Genomic DNA, 20517 nt, shown 5'->3' with positions numbered 1-20517 from the left:
AAAAAAAAAAAAAAAAAAAAAAACATAGTTATTTTAAATCAAAATAAATAAGTCTGAATGTAAATAGTAGTGTGGGACCATCTCCTCCCCCCTCCTACAGACATATTTAATACTCCCCCTTTTCTTGCAATTTTATGTGTTTTGTATTTCTATTAGAAAACTTCATTTCTCCTCCTTCTCACCACCCTCCTCAATGTACTTCATTCTTTAAGAAGTCATGGATGACTGAGGGTATAGCATACTGACTGTAGCTTCTTGGAAAGCTGGAGTCTCTGGTTCCTCCAGAGGGTGAAATGCATTCTCCACCCAGTGGTAGAACTCTTTGGGACCTGGCTGTTCACTCCAGTCCCCACCTCTGAGCAACAGATATGTTCAACATGTGAGGCACATGGGCAGGGGGTGCCACGAGCATAGGACTGACCTCTTCCTTCTTGTGCTGTCTCGTTCTGCAGGTGCCTTATTAAGTGGCTGGAGGTTCGCAAAGTATGTCCACTGTGCAACATGCCGGTTCTGCAGCTGGCCCAGTTGCATAGTAAGCAGGACCGTGGACCCCCACAGGGTCCCCTCCCTGGGGCAGAGAACATTGTATAGCTCATCACAAGGATCAAACTGTTGCAGAAGCCAATGTCTGCGTGGAGCCAGGAGGAACACAAGCAGTCTCTGTGTTGGCTGCTCTACCTGGGGCACCAGCTGCTGCTTCCTTTGTCTAATGAAGAACTCTTGGGCCAACTATGCTGGGAACCGAGACTTCTGGATCTTGTGACAACCAAAGTACTCTGACACTACCCCATGCCAAGAGAAGAGGAGTAGATGAGCCTGCGGGTTTGGTTCAAGAAACCTCATGAGGGTCTCTTGCTAACTCCATTGCACTCTGTCTCCCAGACACTTATCTCCATGTCAAGGTGAATCTTTATCAAGCAGAAGGGACGATAAACACAAGTGTTAGAGAAGGGAACTGAGGGCAGGTCTTTAAAGCCACCCCTACCCCGACCCTGTGGACACATGAGCTTCTATGCAGACCGTGCACGCCTTTGCAACAGCAAACCTTCCTAGCAGCCCCAGCCAAGTAAAAACAGTGGTTACCTCAGCCCAAGCACAACCGGCTGCAGTGCCGGAGGCAGTGCCAACAAGGCTTTTCACGTTATGTCCCTTTGATAAGGCCATCTTAGAACCCAAGGGCTTTGGTTACAAAAAAGCAGCAGTACCCATCACCACAGGTCCTGCCTCAAGTTCACAACACTTGCTTATCAAATCATCTAAGCTAGAAACATTAGATGTGCTTGGAAAGGTCTGGTCAAAAGCCATTTCCTCTTATTTCCCCTCCTACTCACCAGTGAGGCACAGCCAAGCTGCCATCAGGAGCCCCAGCAGGGGGTGGGCCTCTGAGCCCATGCTGTCCCTGTATGACCTGGGGGCCTCAGGGTGCTGCCCACATTCCCACATATGCAGTGTGGTTCCAGCGTACCTGCTGGTCTTGGCCCACTGCCTCAGTAGGAAGCTGCTGTAAGCCCCTCACATGGCTCCAAAGAGGAGCATCTTACTGATAACGGCCAGTCCCCTTGGCCCTGCTGAGCTGAGAGGAGGATGCTAACCCCCTTGCTTCTCCCCATCCTTCTCTGTTCTCTTCCCTCTCTTGCCCTCTCCTTCTACTCAAAAGAAAATGCCCATCGTTGACTTAACAATTTGAAGTATCACAAATAAGATCCCTATGTAATTCTGAAGCCAGGGAAATGCTAGAAATTGTGAATAGTTTCAGGAAGCTCCTGCAAGGCTATTCACCATTGGTGTGTGCTTCAGTATTTGGACTTGGATAACTAACTGAAAGTGTCTTTATAGGGGAGAAACACATGCTGCTCTTTCACTCTTTCTCTCCAACTTTTCTAGAAATGACTCAGAGTCTAGCAGGATTCATGACTATTTTATAAGTTAGCTATGTGAAACAGCATTGGGTCAGATAGAAAGCTCTCTTCCACAGCCCTGCTCTCCACCTCCTTCCATCACAGGGGTGGGACTCCTCATCAACAGCTTTGCCTCTCTGCCCCATCCCCCAAGTATGAGTGGGGCAGTTTCTCATTGGAAATACAGCCTGCATGATACGGAGAGTGGAGGAAACTTTGCTACTCTGTTCATGGCGTATCTCCAGGAATTTTCTTGGAATCCAGCCTCTACCGTCTTAGAATGGGCGAGGGAACCTGTCCTTGGCTCAGGTGGCTGGGATCAGATGAGGAGGAAAATTCCCATTAGCCTAGAAAAATGCTGGGCAGAATCCAGTTTGGGAAATTACAAATCCAGTTGGTCGGAATTGGCTGTACCCTATGTGTGACCTATTCATGGTATGCTAACTGGACTGCTTCTTTAAACAGGGCAAGGGAAGTGTGGAATATTTTTATATGAAAGCCTTAGTCTGTCTGGCACCCATGAAAAGAACTATTTGTACACTCCTACTTTCACCCTGTTTCTGCATTCTCTATTTTGTAGCACAACAGAGTTGAATGCTGCAAAGCACCCAGTTTATAGTGAAATGTTTTCAGTGACCAATGTCAGAAGTAGGCTTATTTTGGACTAGCCTCATTAATAGCCAACGCTCACCATTTTCACATAATGGCTTTGGGACAAATGTCACCTCTTAGTTATGGGGTTCCAATAGGAAATAGAACTTTTCCCTTCAAAGGAGGAATTCTTGTGTTCTATACTGCAAATTATTTCATTGCACAGCTTTTGTAGGATTATAGCCTTTCAGTGCGTCAGTACCAAGGAGACAGCCTCACGAAGTCCCTCTATTTGTAGGGAGGCAAATTAATTCATCTCACGGTGTCACAGCTAAAGGCCAGTTGGACCAGACATTCAAAGCCCATCCATTAGAGGAAAGCTTGAGAGTGCTGTGCGCTCCCCACTAGGCACCATCATGGGTCTGCTTTACACCATAACCTCAACACTTGTGAATGTGCAGGGCTTTTAAAAACCCAGCTCTTCTAAGGTGGGGCTTGACACTGGAGTGGTTAAGAGTGTTCGCTCTGCTTATAGTCATCTTCCCTTTCTTGGCTTGGTGTCCTTCTATTGCAGCATGGCCAGTGTCACCTGCAGTAGTTATTACTCTTAGCAACACAACGTGAATGTGTTTGCTCCCCACATCTGGGTCCTCCTCCAGAACGTCCCAGTGCTGCACTGCTGTAACTGAGAACGGCCAGGGTTTAATTTATGTCTTCCTTTAATTCTAATTAAAATCACAGTTTTATGTGAAGGACAAGGTCAAATCTCCATTCAAAAAAACTTATTTTTAAAGAACAAGGATCCCTTAATACTCTTTGATCAAGCTCACACCTCACAGTGAGGCTGCCCTGTCGAAATCTATCTCCATGAGTTGTTGACCTTTTGTTAATCTGTAGACATGTGAGGACTCTGGTCTGCTTTTGGGTCACTGGCAGGTAACGTGATTTTTTTAACTTCATCTTAATGTGTCTTAAGCAACTCAGAGATTGGGTGTTGCGTGCTGTGGGTTACTGGAGCAAAACTCAGACTCAACTGGACTCCATGGGTGGGTGAATCATTATCTAGTTGTTACTAGGGGTACAGCTGAATTCAGCTGGCTTTAGGAACAGGGAACAAAACCAGCCTGACTTGATTCCTGGTTGAGTAGGCCTAACATGCTAGTTGTCATCTGCTGCTTTTCTTTGCCACAGTGATTTGGTTAGGCCTATCCCTAGTAGTTAAGGCCCTAGCCAAGGAACAGGACAAGACAGTAATGGCCAGATGGGAGCAGGTGGACCATGGGGAAGTCTGGGCTGAGGGATACAGGGGACCTCACACCATTGCCAAACACACTGTTCTCGACAAGTCTTGACAAAGATCCTCTCCGCAGTGCCTAGCCCCTCAAATCCATCAAACGAATGACCTCATGCCCTGTTCCTTTCCACATTACCCACTCCAAAGCCTATCATCTTCATGGCCTGGTCCCATTCTGCTAAGCTGCCCTGAACGACTGTAGTAACTGTTTTTCTGAGAGGTTTTCTGGGAATTATGAAATGCACACAGGGAGGCATCCCCAGAGCTCTGTAGAGAAAAGGTGCTCAGCTTGATTTGAATCACCCCCTTGCCACTCACTAGCCACATGCCTTCCTGCAAGTTAGCCTCCCAAAACCTGTTTCCTTATCCGCCCACCCAGGGATTGTAGGAAGGGTGTCCCCACCAGCTCTTGTGGGGAATTGGCCACCATGTCTGGAGTCCAGCAGGCAGGCCTAGAGTCATGGGGGCTGGTGCTACTAGGTGACACCGTCATGCTGGCCACATGGGGCTCCTCTGTTGTCCCGGTAGAAACAACCTCAGCAGAGAGCCTCCTGAGATGTAGGGGCTCTCCCCTGGGTCCCAGTTCACCTGGCTCCCTTCCCTTTCCCATCTTGATCTTCCTTAGTCACTTCCGTTTACCTTTGCCCATGGTGCTCCCCAACATGGTTGCTCAGTGCTGAATATTCCTTAATTTTTTGAATAGGTAATCCCTTCAAGTGGTTCACAAATCATAAACAGTTAAGTCTTCCTTGCATCCCTGACCTCCAAGCAAGCCAAGTTCCTCACCCCTTGAGCACCCACTATTAGTTCCTTGTGGATTCTTCCAGAGATTATTTATGCATATACAAGTACATACACATGTATGTACATGTGCATGGGGTGTGGGTGTGTGTATATATATATACACACAGACACACACACACAGTTGACCCTTGAACAACATAGGTTAGGAGCGCTGACCCCCTGTACAGCCTACACATCACTTTACAGTCAGCCCTCTATATCCGCGGTTCAGCATCCAAGGATTCAACCAACTTTGGATCATGTAGAATGTATTCATTGAAAAAAATCCACGTGTAAGTAGACCTGCTCAGTTCAAACCTATATTGTTCAAGAATCAACTGTGTGTATGTGTATAATTTTTCTTTTTTACTTGTGTAATACCAGACAAGTATATTCAAGGAACATTCCTAGTCATGTGGGAAGAACCATCCCAGAAGTCAGAATATCTGTAAAAGGTGAGCCCAGAATTGGGGGATATTTCTATAATCACATTCCTTTTGAATAAGGCATATTTTCCACTGATTGCAGCATGATGAAATTCTAGTTTGCTACCCCAATCAAACTACAATCCCTCCCTGACCCTAACCACTGATGCCCAAATAACAAGACAGCACAACCAGTTTCCAGCCTATCTTTCTGAGTCTGTTGCAGGGCACTCAAGAGCAGGCTCCACAGCCAAAAGCAACAGCACAGTCCAGCAGCTTTTGCAGGAGCCTGGACAGGCTGCAGCCACACCTCAGCCCCCCAGTCCAGTTTCAAGTGAGGACCAAGAGCCCAGCAGTGACATCTGGTTACAACTGTCATGGTTTCTTAGGCAAGCCCATGTTTTTGAGGCAGGAGTTTGAGAAGCAGCAGTAACTGAAGGCTGAGACATCCTTCTGTTTTGTGGGGCAGATGTCTCAGATGTTGCTAAGCAAATAGGTGGTCAGCTGCCTCAGCATTAACAGCAGATATGGCCGAACATTCAAGTTCATGAAACTACTCCCTTTCCCTTCCCACTCTTTATGAACACACTAAAAAGAAAACGTTCCCATAGAATTTCTCCTCACCCAACATTTTTTCAACAACAGCAATTATCCCACCAACATTTTCTTTAAAAAACAATTAAGTTCATTCTTGCCCCTGCAGGAGATCCAGGTTAAAGCTGCTTCCTCCAGGCAGCCTTGAAGGGAGGGGCATGGACTTGTGCCTCTCATTCCTCACCCACCTCCCTGGTATCCTGCCACACAGAACAGCAGCCCAGGGATTCCCTAGATTAAAAGTGCAACTTGGGCCCCTGACCTGAAACTTGCAAAGGAATTGTATGTGAAACTCCATTCTTCTGTCATTTGATGAACCTCTTGTCTTTTTCATCGTTAACATTTAGGAATTTGAGTAAAGGAGATGAAAGTGTCTAAATTCTGGTGAAATTTGCAGTTGTTAACTGGAAAATGCTGGGTCATGTTCCTTTAGTAGATTAACGAAGGCTTCCACGTGCCATGGAATGTGCTTCCATTTGATTGGGAACATGAGGAAAACAGAGGGGCTTGTTCAGTAAATATTATTCCAGTTCAGCTTCAGAGCCTAAATTGTTGTTGCAAGATGCAGTTTTATTCCACTTTTAGACCAAGCATCAGCACACTTGGCTTACCGACCCAGTGCTCACTTCTGTGGCTGTAGTGTCAGGGCCTCCCTGCTCCAGGGACATGTACCCACATTGTGGGCCCCACCAGTGTCAAAGGACTTGTCTATTCTTCCATGAAGCCCCTCTCAGCTCCCTAGGCCAGTACAAGCCTGGCGGACCTGTGTCTCGGGCCAGGTGCACACCATCCCTCCATCCACCCCTTCCCTCCCAGGCACCCCCGCTAGAGCAGGAGAGGCAGATGAGGCTAGTGTTAGGAAGTCCTTCCTGGTAACAGCTCAGTCTTCCAAGAGAGTGTTCCTGAACTGTCATCTCTGGGTCTCTTGACAGATCTTTGCCAGAAAGAGTGGATATTAGTCCTATAGTTTTAAGCCTATTGGGGTTTATTCACTAGATATCGTATAACTCCCTCAAAAAAAGGTTTATGAAATGCTGAACCTCAGGTTTCATAGACATGTTTGTACACCAAGAATTATGCAGCAGAATATTTTTAAACATTCGCAGTTTTTTGTAAGCTATATATTTTTGTATATTTAATTGCTATTTTAAAATTTTAATGCATTTTGCTAATTACTCTTGTTTAAAAAATAAGACATGCATGTAACTGACTTAAATGTAAATAAAAAGCAGATTTTAAAAATACTTTGTGCTGAGCATGTACACACCCTTGGTCACCCACATCCCACTTAAGCCCATGTAGCAAGAGCTGAAGAGTGGTTCTGAACAAACAGAATTGGTCAACAGCAACAGGTGATTGTGACAGAGGAGCCTGGCTTATCTCTTCCCATGGTGTGGGGTGCCAGTCAGGGGTGATGAGTGGAGCACCAGGGCACAGCAAAGGAGAAGGCAGAGAGGCCAAGGCCCCCCTGCCACCCTGGCCTCAGCACCACAGGTGTGGCTGGACATAGTCAAGCAGTCTCCCAAATGTGGACACCAGTGCTCAGGAGGTTGCAGTGGTGGAACCGGCCCACGCCTCACCCCTCTAGCTATATCCCAGGTCTGGAAATACCAACTATTCTGTTGGGAGGAGAAAAAAACATCTCCTGGTCCAAAGCCATCCTGTGGCAGCTACTGTTTCTACTCACCAACCCTCACTAGGACTCTGCAGCTCAGCTTTGGCCCCATAGCTTCAGGGAAACTGCTCCCCCTCAAGGCCACCCATGGCCCTGCAACCAAATCTGTGCCACCTCTGAAACCTCCTCTTAATGCAGGTGCCTGGAGAGCTCCTCTCCCCTCAAGTCTCCAGAGCAACAGGCCCCCTGCACTAGTCCCCTCTGACCACTCTTCGGTGTTCTTCGCAGCCTCTTCCTTGTCTGCACATCTCGTTATTCTCACTCTACCTTGGGATTCACTAAATTCCCACCTACATTTTACCCACCTACATGCACATCATTCTCAGGTCTCTGACCTAAATATCCAGATACCTATTTGGCATCAAAAATCAGGCAGCCCAAAACCAAGTCTCCCCAGCAAGCCTAAGTGCCCTCACAGAACCTCCTTCCCCCACTTCCAATCTCCACATCTCTAAACTCAACCCTCTAAAGCATCCCTCTCTACCTGACCATCCACTGCTCCCATCTTGGTTTGGCCACCTTCCTTTCACACCTGGACCATGACCACAGCCACTACCACCCCCACTGCCCCTAATAGGTGAGTGTGGGATGGGACCCTCAGGCTAGTATTTGGAGGGCTGACTGGAAGGGATAACTGCTAAGATGAAACAGGGCAGTGGCTTAGACCAGAGTGGTAGCTGTGGTGACAAGACTGAGTTTACATGCATCTCACAAACTGGAGGTAGTGAAGTGGCAGGAAACTGGGAGAGGATGCTGGCGGAGCTTCAGGGGAGAGGATGGACACATTTCTGTGTAAAGATGGCCTTGGAGATACAGAAGAGAAGGGAAGCGGGAAAGGGGAAGGGGGAAGAGGGAAGAGAAGGCAGTCAATGCCTTGGGACTGGAGCTCAGAGGCAAGGGCTGGGCCAGATATGCTACCTTAGAAATCAGAGTCAAGGTGAGTGCTGATGACTGCTTAAGGAGATCAAGGATTGAGCCTGAGGGCTAGCAATATCTGATTATCTTCAGTGGAGAATAAATTGGCAGAGACAAAGTGGCCTAGGAGATAGAAGGAAAAGCAAGAGGGGTCTGCAGTGTTAGAACTGAGGAGGATGAGAACATGAAATGTCCATTATATTTAGCAACGAGATTCACTGGAGTAAGAAGGATGGGCTGAGCACAAGGCACAAAAAGAAGTCACAGAGGCAGTTTCTCAAGAGCAGGAAGTGGTGAATCCATGGAGGTGGAAGGCGACTTCAAGGCACAAGAGGAAAGGGGGCTCTGCCGGATTCTAGCTGTGTGACTTTGGGCAGTTTCCTCCTCTGTTAAGTTATGGAGATGACAAGGGCTGCATGACACGACCCACAAAAAGCAATGGCACATATTGGCTCGGTGCTTTGTGACAGCCTGGAGGGGTGGGATAGGGAGGGTGGGAGGGAGGGAGACGCAAGAGGGAAGACATATGGGAACATATGTATATGTATAACTGATTCACTTTGTTATAAAGCAGAAACTAACACACCATTGTAAAGCAATTATACCCCAATAAAGATGTTAAAAAAAAAAAAAAGCAATGGGACAGCCTTGTGAGCACAGTAACTGCGGGGAGAGCAGGCGGGACCCCACAAGGCCTCAGAGGTCAACCTGGATCTCCATGGGCAGTGAACAGGCTCACGCTGGCTCCATTCCTCGGTCCAGAGGAAGAAGCCAACCTCTACCAAGACTCCATCTAGAAACCTGTCTCTCCTCAAGCAGCCTTTTGAGCCTCCCACACGCAGCCCCTCCACTAGATCCAACTGAGCCAGCCTCCCAGGCAGTTTCCAGCAAGCACAAGGCAGGGAGCAGAAGGCGGGAGAGCCCCGCCCTGCTCTCCATGAGCTAATCAATGGACACCTCAATTCCTCCCTCTCTACCAGCCTGAAATAACCAGATTCCCCCCACTCCTTGAAAAGCTGTCGATACTGGCAGCCCTCTTTGTCTGCTTTTAGTCTTCCAGATGTGCTTTTTCTACTAGCTTACTCACTTCCATCACATCAATTATCCCTCCACTACCCAAGGAAATTCTGCCCAGGGGAGAAGTCCTTTCCCTCCAAACAGACCTTCCCAGGATCTACAGTGTAAACAAGCTGGAACTGCCCTTCCAAAAGTTGCTTAACTGTTAAAGGCACAGAATTAACCTGCCCAGTAAGTCTGTAGAACCTTGAAACATGTTTTTCAATACACTCACACAAGCTAAATGCACACCAGAGTTAATGCACATTAAGATGATCTCCAAGGCCTCACTGATAAAATTGTGATTAGATTATAATACATAGTATCAATAGCTTGCCTTACATTTAGCTAGTTCAACAGGACACAAAACCACAGCCCGTTGAACACAGAACAGCTCTCCTCCCCTGAAGTGGCTCCACAAAGTGATGCTGAATTTCAAAAATACACAGCAAGTTGAACAAAGCTATACTGAAGAGCAACTTAAATACAGAGAATTCTCACCGACATGGACATGGTCCACTTTTTTTTTTTTTAATATGTATCTTTCCTTACTGGTTATTAAGATTTATCTTGATGACTTAGAAAAATACATTTGTCCTTTCTCGCTTTGATTCAGGTAGTACACAATCATAAAACTGAGTAAGTCTCTTAAAAAAACAAGTCCACAAATCCCATTGTGGAAGGTTCCAGGAACCCCTCCCCAGGTAACAATCAGGGGATCTTCAATAGCTCAAGGAGTGCTCCAACAGCTCCAAAATAACCCTGAAAAAAAAAAAAAAGAAAAAGAAAGAAAAAAATAAGAGCAATTCTCCTTTGACTTATTTAAATTACCATAAATATGATTACTAGCATTAAAGCCAACACAGCCCTTAATTCCTGACACCCATTTCCTGACTCCCATTTTGCTGAGCCCAAGGCCAGCCTGGGAGCAGAGAAGCTCTCCAGAGCTCCCAGGCAGCGGGGGAAGGACACTCTGGCACATCAGACCAGAGCCCACAATTGGGGCTCCACAAGTTATGAGGCCCAGAGCAGCCCAGTTACCCCTGGTAAAGGACGGTACCTGGGCCGTCTCCTGCAGAATGAGGCGGTGAGAAGCAACAGGGGGGCCTGGAGCATTTCCAGACAACTCTGGAATGAAGGGAAGATGAGACATGAAGTGCAGTGAAGGAGAAGCGGGGACAGGTCACAGAGGGCGAGGGCTAGCTGGGCTGAGGGTGGAAAGATGGGGGTGGGATGGGTTCAAGACTCGCCTGAAGAAGCGGATGAGGGTAGCAGACATGTTGATGTCCCTCCCATACATCCGGTCACACCACCCCTGAGAGAACAAGGACACAGGAGCAAGAGATGTGGAGAGCAAGGAAGAGGGTTCCATACAGGATGTGCAAAGCTGAGGTGCCCCAGGCAGCCAAGCAGCTACACCCAGAAAGTCACCGGATGTCTGGATTTGGAGCGGGGCAGCAGTCAGGGCAGTACTGGCAGAGGTGAGCAGCAGAGAATTGGACAACAGAACCTTCAGGCAACGTGTAGAGAAGGGTGAGGACAGAGGAGCAACATCTGAAGAACAGAAGCAACTGAGGGGAAGGCAGAGGCATGAGACAGAGAAGCAGCGGCTGAAGACATTACAGGACCATCTCCTGAAGTAAGTAATCAAGGCCAAATACAACCAAGACATGACAACCCAAACAAGAAACCTAAACAAGGATTAAATATAAAAGAAAATGAGGCAAAACCCATACTGGCAGAAATCAGCAGGAATCAGAGAATAATCGTACAACGATACAGAATCCATCAAGGTCTCCAAAGGATGCAATCAGACAGTAAAGTACTGTAAGAAAGAAAGAAGTGACTGAAAAAGGAATATGGGAAGATCCTGGAAGACCTGCTATGGATTAGAAGAACATATGAGGGACTTCCCTGGTGGCACAGTGGTTAAGAATCTGCCTGCCAATGCAGGGGACACGGGTTCGAGTCCTGGTCCGGAAGATCCCACATGCCGCGGAGCAACTAAGCCAGTGCGCTACAACTACTGAGCCTGCACTCTAGAGCCCGTGCTCCGCAACAAGAGAAGCCACCAAAATAAGAAGCCCACGCACTGTAACGAAGACCCAACTCAGCCATAAATAAATAATTTTTTTTAAAAAAAAGAACATATGAGAAGTCTCTGAAATATAAATAACTAAGGTTTAGCCTATTTTCCAAGAAAAGCTTCTCCAAAGAACATGTGGCCACACAACAGAGAGGCCTGCCCTTTCACTCTTTTTTGGCTTTAAAAATAAGCAGCCATGGGGACTTCCCCAGTGGTCCAGTGGTTAAGCATCTGCCTTCCAATACAGGGAACACAGGTTCAATCCCTGGTCAGGGAACTAAGATCCCACATGCCGCAGGGCAACTAAGCCCGTGCGCCACAACTACAGAAGCCCATGCACTCGCCCGCACACCTCAACTAGAAAAGCCTGCGCACTGCAACAAACAGCCCGCATGCCAAAAAGAAAGATACCGCATGCCACAACGAAGATCCCGTTTGCCGCAACTAAGACCTGACGCAGCCAAGTAAATAAATATTAAAAATAATAAAAAATAAATAAGTAAGCAGCCACATGAATGTATTATGAGAGAAAGTCAGAAACTGTAGAAGGGACACAACTGAGCAAGACTCAGCCACACTCAGAAACCCACAATTACAGCCAGAGGACAGAATTCAAGGGTGTTCACTTTATTTATTTTATTTTATTTTTTTAATTTTTTTGGCCGCAGCACGCAGGAACTTAGTTCCCTGACCAGGGATGGAACCTACGCCCCCTGCAGTGGAAGCACACAGCTTTAACTGCTGGACCGCCAAGGAAGTCCCAAGGGTGTTCACTTTGTAACAGTTAGCTTTACATATAAAGCGGTTTTCTGTATCTGTGTTTTATTTTACAACAAAAGAAGAAGGGATAAAGTTAACCATTATAGTGAGTTCCACTGAAGACCCAAAAGCTACTATCTAGTAAAAAACAGAGGTTGTTACAAGCCAAGAAGTGTAAGATGAGAACAGTAAACAATGAAAGAGAAAGGCTTGAGAAGAATCTATACAAAGCTTTCACAACAGTAGACACACTGACTTCAGTGTGCAGACAGAAGAATATTTCATGACTCAGAGAACCTAAAATAATCAGAGTTCCAGAAGTACAGAGATCGACATTAGAGCCAGAGGCACGAATGTAAATGGAAAACACAGAGACAAACAGAGCCAACAGGCTAACCAGACAGGAAGTCAAAATGGGAAAAACAAAACATAAAGGGTTCATGTCGTAATTATTATGATATGAAGACGTAAGTTAAAAAAAAAAAGTTAACCTAAGAAACCTCCACATTCTGCCTTGAAAAAGGTTCAAAAGAGGTAGAAACTCAGCAGGAGGCAAGTTATACTAAGATACAGCATTAAACAGGATTTATTTTTATTCTAATATTAAGCAAAATAAAACAGGTCAAAGATCACAAAAAGCAAGATGCATATAAAAGTTATAAGAAACTGATAATTCAGTACTGATTTACTAATATAATAAGATTAGAGGTAAAAAGAAAGTTAGATAACTGAAACTTTAAGCTTTTTGATATGGGGAATTATGCACTTTGGGTTTTAACTATGAACTTAAGCAACTTAAAAGGAAAAACTTAAAGCAACCTTAAAAGAAAAAATAGCCTCTTCATATTACTTCAAATCCTACTTTGATTTCTGTCAATTCATAGAAACACTGTTAAAGTAAATAGGCAAATACAATTCTGAAAAATGTTCATAATAACACTATCTACAATCCACTTTAACACTTTAAAGAGTCCAACTGCCCCACAACCAAGGGGAGGAAAGAGAAAGTCCCTTCCATAGCTCTGGTTCTGTTCCTCAAACTGAAAAACAGAAAGGCACTTTCCAAAATAGGATTATCAGGTTGAGCAATTCAGTTATTCTTTTCCACATAGCCTGTCTATGTGTTATGTTCTTATGATAGTGTGGCTCTAATCCTGGAATGCTTTTTACTGATCTAGTTGTTTTTAGAACATACATCTTAAATAACTGGTAAACTGGCACATGAACTACATCAATACATAAACACTGACATCAAAAAATGAAAAAAGAACTCAGAGTAAGTGCATTTACAAAGTAAGTGCAAATTGCAATGGGGAAAATATAAAGGACGGTTCAGAAAAGAATATGGCATCTGTAATATAGCTGGCTGTTTATCAAGACTTTCTTCTTTAAAACTGAAGCTCAAAATTAAATTAACCAAATATCTACCTTACATTAAATCAGGTAAGAAACAGCTTTTGAACATGACCAAAGTTAACCCATATTATACAAGTACGGAAACAAATAAGTACTACTTCAAATTCCAGCGCAGCATGAACTGCATGCCCTTTATGAAGGTAACATGTCACAGGAAGTAAGTCTGCTTACCTCATGTTCCGAAAAAAGTGCTTTCAACTGTCCCTTGGACCAATAATCCAAAGCATATGCCAAAAGCCGCATGGCGATCGTATTAATTCTCAAGAAATTTCCAACAAATACCACCTGGTTAATGTTCTGAGCACATCAAAAAAAAAGGCAATTAGTTTTCATCTTAATTTCTGTTCTCTCATAAAAGCTACCCCAAAGAAAGTACCATGTACATAGTTTTTAGCAGCAAGTTGACTGCTGATCAAAAAAAAAGTATTTACATTTAATCCAGTTGATCCAGGGCTACTTAAATTTGACCCCCAGACAACTCTAAACCTACTTCAAAGTATGCCAGAAAATGTCACAGGAGAATACAGATTAGGAAAAGCATTTGAATTAAATATGACAAACAATAACTACAATTAAATAAAAAGTTTTATACAGATAAGTAAAAAATATTAAGACCCAATTCAAAGAAGAAAAGTAACACAAATAGGCAAATTATACAAGAAATATCACAGACAAAAAAATTCAACCTCACTAAGTGAGCAAAAAAAGTAAAATTTTAGATCCATTAAAAGTTAGCAAAGAACTCCAGATGTTGGCAGCTTCCTTCCTTGGATGTCTGAGTGACCCAAGATCTTACATCCTGCGGAGAAGGAAGAATTCGAACATCAGCAGAAGGAGCTGGAAAAAAATCTGCAACTCCATCATTACCAAGCTGTACCAGAGAGTGCAGGAGGCACACACCAGGAGGAATGCCTGGGGGCCGAGCTCCTCCATCTGGTGGTGCCTCCTCCGCACCCACCACTGAAGAGGTTGATTAAGCCAACCCAGTATAGATTTAGCATTGTTTCACAAAAAACACTGAAGGACCCAAATGTGTAGCAAATTCCAAGGCAGTTTTAAAGCTGAGCTGCTATAGTAAACAACTGGGCATTCTTGATACTTGAACAGTGAATATGTATACAGGGAAAGGAAATAACATTGCACTTCATAAGCACTGTATTTTAAGTGGAAAATGCAATGTCTTAAATAAAACTGTATTTTAAATTGGCACCATAAAAAAAAGTTAGCAAAACAAACAACTAACTGAAATTCTACCCCCAATATTAGTCAAGTTGTGGTAAAACCAATCCATTCATTCATTGCTAAAAACGATCTAAATTGGTGCAGCCCTTGTGCAAAGCATCTTGGCAATACCTATCACAATTCATAAGTATGATATTCTTTAGATGAGAAATCTCACTCCTGAATAAGTCTCTTATCAAGAATAAATCCATCCAAGGAACAGCTTCATGCTTAAAAATGCTTTACTGCGGGCTTCCCTGGTGGCACAGTGGTTGAGAGTTCGCCTGCCAATGCAGGGGACACGGGCTGGGGACACGGGTTCGTGCCCCGGTGCGGGAAGATCCCATATGCCACGGAGCGGCTGGGCCCGTGAGCCATGGCCGCTGAGCCTTGCGCGTCTGGAGCCTGTGCTCCGCGACGGGAGAGGCCACAACAGTGAGGGGCCCGCGTACCGCAAAAAAAAAAAAAAAAAAAAGCTTTACTGCAGAGCTATCATTGGCAAGCAACCAAATGCCCAGTTCTATGTGAATGACTTATGACATAAAAAGTAATCAAATATACAACCATGCAATTTATAATATTTAAGTAAAAAACATAGAATGGTATGTACACCAACTAAAATATCTTAAAATACATAAGCACAGGACTTAAAGGAACATGCAACAAAGAAAACAGAAGTGTTAAAATATTCAAATAAAGAATTCTTAATTACTTCATACTGATACAGTATTTTTAACTAAAAAATGAGACAATCCTTTTGTACCCCTTGAGGTTTCCTTTTTAAATCACATGCTTATATTATCTATTTAAAAGAATAATTTTAAACGAAAGTGTATAAATAGGGATAAGCTATAAAGCTGCACCAACTGGATCCCCAAGGGAAGGTCATTCTTAGTTCTTTCATAGCCCTGTACAATGCTGCTTGACCTGAATGCTACAAGGCAGCACTGTAAAGAAGCTGAAAGCACAAAGACAGCTCTGCTGCAGTGGAGGGGGAGCAGGGTGGGCATTCTTCGGCCCACTCAGTCTTCTCCCAGCTTCAGTGCCTTCCTCTGGATTCATTCCCAGGGACTCTAGAGCTCAACAGTGGGTGTGGCGTCTAGATTCAGCATGGCCATCCATCACCACCACCCAACAGTCCCCATCATCTGCAATACTGGCTACCTTCCCTACCTTCCTCTACTTTTCCTCTACTTCTAGATAGTAGCAGTGTTTATCTTGAGTAAGGACAAAAAAATGTGTTAAGACTAATCTACAGGTGAAACGTTTTAACTTTGCCAATGAAACAAACTCCACCACTTACGACTACATTTAGGCACTGTTCAGAGAAAACAGACGTATACAAGGCGGGGCCCACATAGTAAGTTCTGTATTTTCCTCAGAGCAACTAAAAAAATCCATGTCCCCTTACTTCATTAAGGGCACACATTCTTGCTATTGAGCCAATGTTGTTGGTGATGGTGATCAAAGTCGCTCTGGCAAGGTCCTCTTTACTCACAGCTTCTCGCTTCTCCTTGCTCATCATGTTTCCAAAGCTATGATGGAAAAAAAATATCTCATTGCTAAACCAAAGGCAACACAGCTCAATAGAACTTAATGTTACTTTACTAAGACAAAAGTAACTTTCAGGGCACCACTGTTCAAATATTCAAACATTTTATTACAAAGTAACAGAGCATCTGCTCAAATAGAAATGCAACTTCAAGAACTCAAGCATTCTTTTTTTTAAAATAATATGACAAAGAATTTTAGTTTAGTTTAGTTTTTAGTTTTTTCCTCAAATATTTTTTTTAATGAACTTTTATTTTATTTTATTTTATTTTTGGTCACGCTGCATGGCTTGTGGGATCTTAGTTCCCTGGCCAGGGATCAAACCCATGGCCCCTGCAGTGGAAGCTCGGACTCCTAACCACTGGACTGCCAGGGAATTCCCACACCCCAAGCATTCTGAATGAGCAAATGGCTTTCCCTGTGGTTTCCACTGAAATCTAGCTTTGACGCCACGTATCTGCATATTCAGATCCATAGAAGGCACCATGCTCCTTCTGCAACCAGGCTAAATTTCAGGAAGATGCCTCAATTAGCAATTCCCCCAACTGCACAGCTGTTCCACTCAGCTAAATGGTCACATTCACATCTGGTAAACTGCTTTATCTGACAGCTGAGTCCTTGAGTAAACTATTTAAGAGTTTCAGATTTCCCTAGAAGATCAGGTATTTCAAAGTACCTGACCAGCAGAATTGATATCTAAATAACTATGACCTGATCACAAACCCAACCAATCAGAAAAGGAACTGATTATCATTGAGCAGATGCTACAAACATAGAAAATTAAATCTACAGCATTTACAAAGTACCTAAAATTAGTAAACAAATATGTATATGAGTGCCTTTTCTATTATTAAAAACCATGTGCCCCAATACACAAAGAAGCAACTGTATTTCTAAACAATCCAAAAATGAAATTAAGAAAACAATTCCATTTATAATAGCATCAAAGAGACTAAAATGCTTAGGAATATATTTAACAAGAGAATAACACTTGTACACTGAAAACTACAAAACATTGGTAAATGACAGCAATGATCTAAATGGAAAGACATTCTATCTTCTTGGGTCAGAAGACCTGATAGTGTTAGGATGGCAATACTTTCCAAAGTGACCTAACAGACTCAACACAATCCCTGTCAAAATCCCAGTTGCCTTTTAGTGCAGATTATCAACAAGCTGATCCTAAAATTCACATGGAATGTCAAGGGACCCAGGTTAGCCAAAATAATCTTGAAAAAGAAGATTAAGTTGAAGGACTCACTCTTCTCAGTCTCAAAACTTAGTACTACAAAGCTACAGTAATCAAAGCAGTGTGGTACTGGCATAAGGATAGAAATACAGATCAATGCAATAGAAATGAGAGTCCAAAAATAAACCCATACATTTACGGTCAAGTGATTTTCAACAAAGGGGCTGAGAGAATTCAATGGGGAAATAATAGTCTATCCAACAAATGGTGCTGGGACAACTATATATCCTATATAGCCACATGCAAAAGAATGAATCTGAACCTCTACCTCACACCACACACAAAAATGAACTCAAAATGGATCATAGACCTAAATGTAAGAGCTAAAACTATAAAATGCTTAGAAAAAAATACAGAAGTCAGTCTTCATGATCTTAGGTTAGGCAATGATTTCTTATACATGACATCAAAAGCACAAGTGATGAGAGAGAAGATAGATAAGAATGAGTTCATCAAAATTTAAAACTTCTATGCTGCAAAGGCCACCATCAAGAAGTGAAAAGACAACCAACAGACTGGGAGAAAATATTTGCAAATCATATACTTGATAAAGGACCTGTATCCAAAATATATAAGAATTCTTACAATTCAATAATAAAAAGACAAAGAATCCAACTAAAAAATGAGCAAAGACTTGAACAGACATTTCTCCAAAGAAAATAAAGAGCCAATAAGTATATTAAAAGATGTTCAACACCATCAGTCATCAGGGAAGTGCAAATCAAAATGAGAGATCCCCTTACACCTATTAAGGCAATTAAAACCCGAAAGACAGACAATAACAAGTATTGGCAAGGATGTAGAGAAATTTAAACTCTTATATACTGCTGGTGAAACTGTAAAATGGTACAGCCACTTTGGACAACAGTTTGACAGTTCCTCAAAAGATTAAACACTGAGTTACCATATGACCCAGCAATTCCACTCCTAGGTATATACCCAAGAGAATTAAAAACATATGTCCACACAAAGACTTGTACATGAATGTTTATAGCCCCATTATTCATAATAAACCAAAGAGTTGAAGCAACCCAAAAGATAATCAACTGATAAATGGATAAATACAACATTGTATATCCATACAAAGAATATTATTCTGTAGTAAAAAGGAACAAAGTACTGATTCATGCCACTACATGGATGAACCTTGAAAATACTATGCTGAGTGAAAGAACCCAGTCACAAAAATCACATATTGTATGATGCCATAGAGAGACAGAAAATAGACTAGTGTTTACTAGGGACTGTGGGTGGGGGAATGGAGAGTGACAGCTAACAGATACAAAGTTTCTTTCTGGAATGATTAAAATGTTTCAAAATTGTATTATGAAGATGGCTGCAGAATTCTATAAATATACTAGAAACTAACTACTAAATTGCACACTTTAAACAGGTGACTTCATAGTATGTAAAGCTATTTAAAGGGTAAAAGATATACCCAATACTTAATATTTTATTCCTGTATTTTTTTTTAATTGGGGTATAAATGATTTAAAATGCTATGTTAGTTTCAGGTGTACAGCAAAGTGAATCTGTTATACAAATAAATATAGCCACTCTTTTTTAGATTCTTTTCCCATATAGGCCATTACAGAGTATTGAATAGAGTTCCCTGTGTTATACAGTAGGTCCTTATTAGTCATCTGTTTTATATATAGTAGTGTGTATGTGTCAATCCCAATCTTCCAATTCTTCCTCCCCCATCCCTTACCCCTCCGTAACCATAAGTTTATTTTCTACATCTGTAACTCTATTTTGGTTTTGTAGATAAGTTCATTTGTAGCCTTTTTTAAGATTCCATATATAAAGTGATATCACATGGTATTTGTCCTCCTCTGTCTGACTTACTTCACTCAGTATAAGAATCTCTAGGTCCATCCACCCATGTTGCTGCAAATGGCATTATTTTGTTCTTCTTTATGGCTGATAATATTCCACTGTATTACCTTGTATTTCTTAGAGCACACACGTCCTTTTCCCTTACCTTGAAGCCACAGCCCAGCCTGGCAGTCCAAACCTCTCATAGTCCCCTCCATAAATGTCTCGTACTAGTTTATCCACTTTGGTGCTATCTCCACGTGATGCCATTTCAAGAGCTTCTTCAAATGTGGTACAGCCAGTAAGAAGACAGCAAAGACCAAAAAAAGTTCCTCCTCCAAGACTGTGATTAAAAACAAACATAGTATTATAACATTTTTCAAAATAAGAATAGGCAGGTAATATTTATGAATCCAAAACCATATTCATGTATCAACCCACTCTTGCCCCATCCCAATCATACAGATGCCACTAAGTAGGAAACAAGTCTGTGAAAAGATAAAAATAAAGTGTCTAATGGACACCTTGAAGATACCATATTCACATAAGCCAAGCAAACAAAGCAGCAAAACACAGGGCCCGCTTCTTTACCCATGTCCCCAATGCAGTCTGGGCACCTGCTGAATACTAGGAGCCTCAGGTGCAGATCAGCCCACCAGGGCCATGGTGGCACCTCTTCCCTTTCTCTCTCCAAGTGCAAGCCCCGAGTCATCCTCATCCAAGCATCTTGTCACCCTGGGTCATCAGCCCCCCTTACCCGACTAGAACTCCTCCATGAATGTGTTTTCTCTCCCAAAATTACTCCTCTCATTCTTTAACTGACACCTGTTCAAAAACTTGTTTATCCCAATCCCCAGCTCCTGTTTTTCCTCAAGTGATCGCTGATCCTTAAACCAAAAGGTATTCATTCTCATCTGCCACCTAATCCTCCCTTTTCAGACTACCCTCCCCCAAACATTTTTCTACTGCTCAGTACCTCAACTTCTAGATCTCACGACATCCCCTGGCCATGTGTATGTGTGGATACATGTAAAATCTAAACTAGTTCAAAGCTGGGATCTTGCCTTGCCTTCTCCTTATAAATGCTACCTAGTAGCTTTGGTTACTTTATGGTATATGCATATCATAACACTATCTGAGGGCAGGGACCTTGGGCTCAATGAGTCTGCTGATGAGATGTTTTATG

General features: G+C 43.1%; 2 protein-coding genes across 7 annotated transcripts in view; one reads left to right on the top strand and one right to left on the bottom strand.

Annotated features, from left to right (window-relative positions):
- RNF24 (ring finger protein 24) overlaps positions 1-5364 on the top strand; it is a 140988-nt gene extending 135624 nt beyond the window's left edge. For all 4 annotated transcript variants that reach the window (XM_027078838.1, XM_027078839.1, XM_027078841.1 and 1 more), the window contains one exon: positions 453-5364. In XM_027078838.1, the coding sequence (XP_026934639.1) occupies positions 453-591 (139 nt within the window). In that variant the 3' untranslated portion in view covers positions 592-5364. The remainder of the gene's footprint in view (positions 1-452) is intronic.
- A 4309-nt stretch (positions 5365-9673) lies between these two features.
- The window catches only part of PANK2 (pantothenate kinase 2), a 28063-nt gene continuing 17219 nt past the window's right edge, over positions 9674-20517 (bottom strand). For 2 of the 3 annotated variants that reach the window (XM_027078836.1, XM_027078837.1), the window contains exons 4-7: positions 19498-19674; positions 16125-16248; positions 13664-13789; positions 9674-9993 (exon numbers count right to left, since the gene is read on the bottom strand). In XM_027078836.1, the coding sequence (XP_026934637.1) occupies positions 9943-9993; positions 13664-13789; positions 16125-16248; positions 19498-19674 (478 nt within the window). In that variant the 3' untranslated portion in view covers positions 9674-9942. Of the gene's footprint in view, positions 9994-10481; positions 10547-13663; positions 13790-16124; positions 16249-19497; positions 19675-20517 lie in introns of all 3 variants that reach the window. The other variant, XM_027078835.1, reaches the window with a different exon arrangement.

The sequence above is a fragment of the Aethalodelphis obliquidens genome, unplaced genomic scaffold (genome assembly GCF_003676395.1).
Source record: "Aethalodelphis obliquidens isolate GAN/ISIS:26980383/991018 unplaced genomic scaffold, ASM367639v1 scaffold42, whole genome shotgun sequence".
Lineage (NCBI taxonomy): Eukaryota > Metazoa > Chordata > Mammalia > Artiodactyla > Delphinidae > Aethalodelphis > Aethalodelphis obliquidens.
Note: the sequence above shows the minus strand (reverse complement) of the source record. Positions and strands in the feature narration are given on the sequence as shown.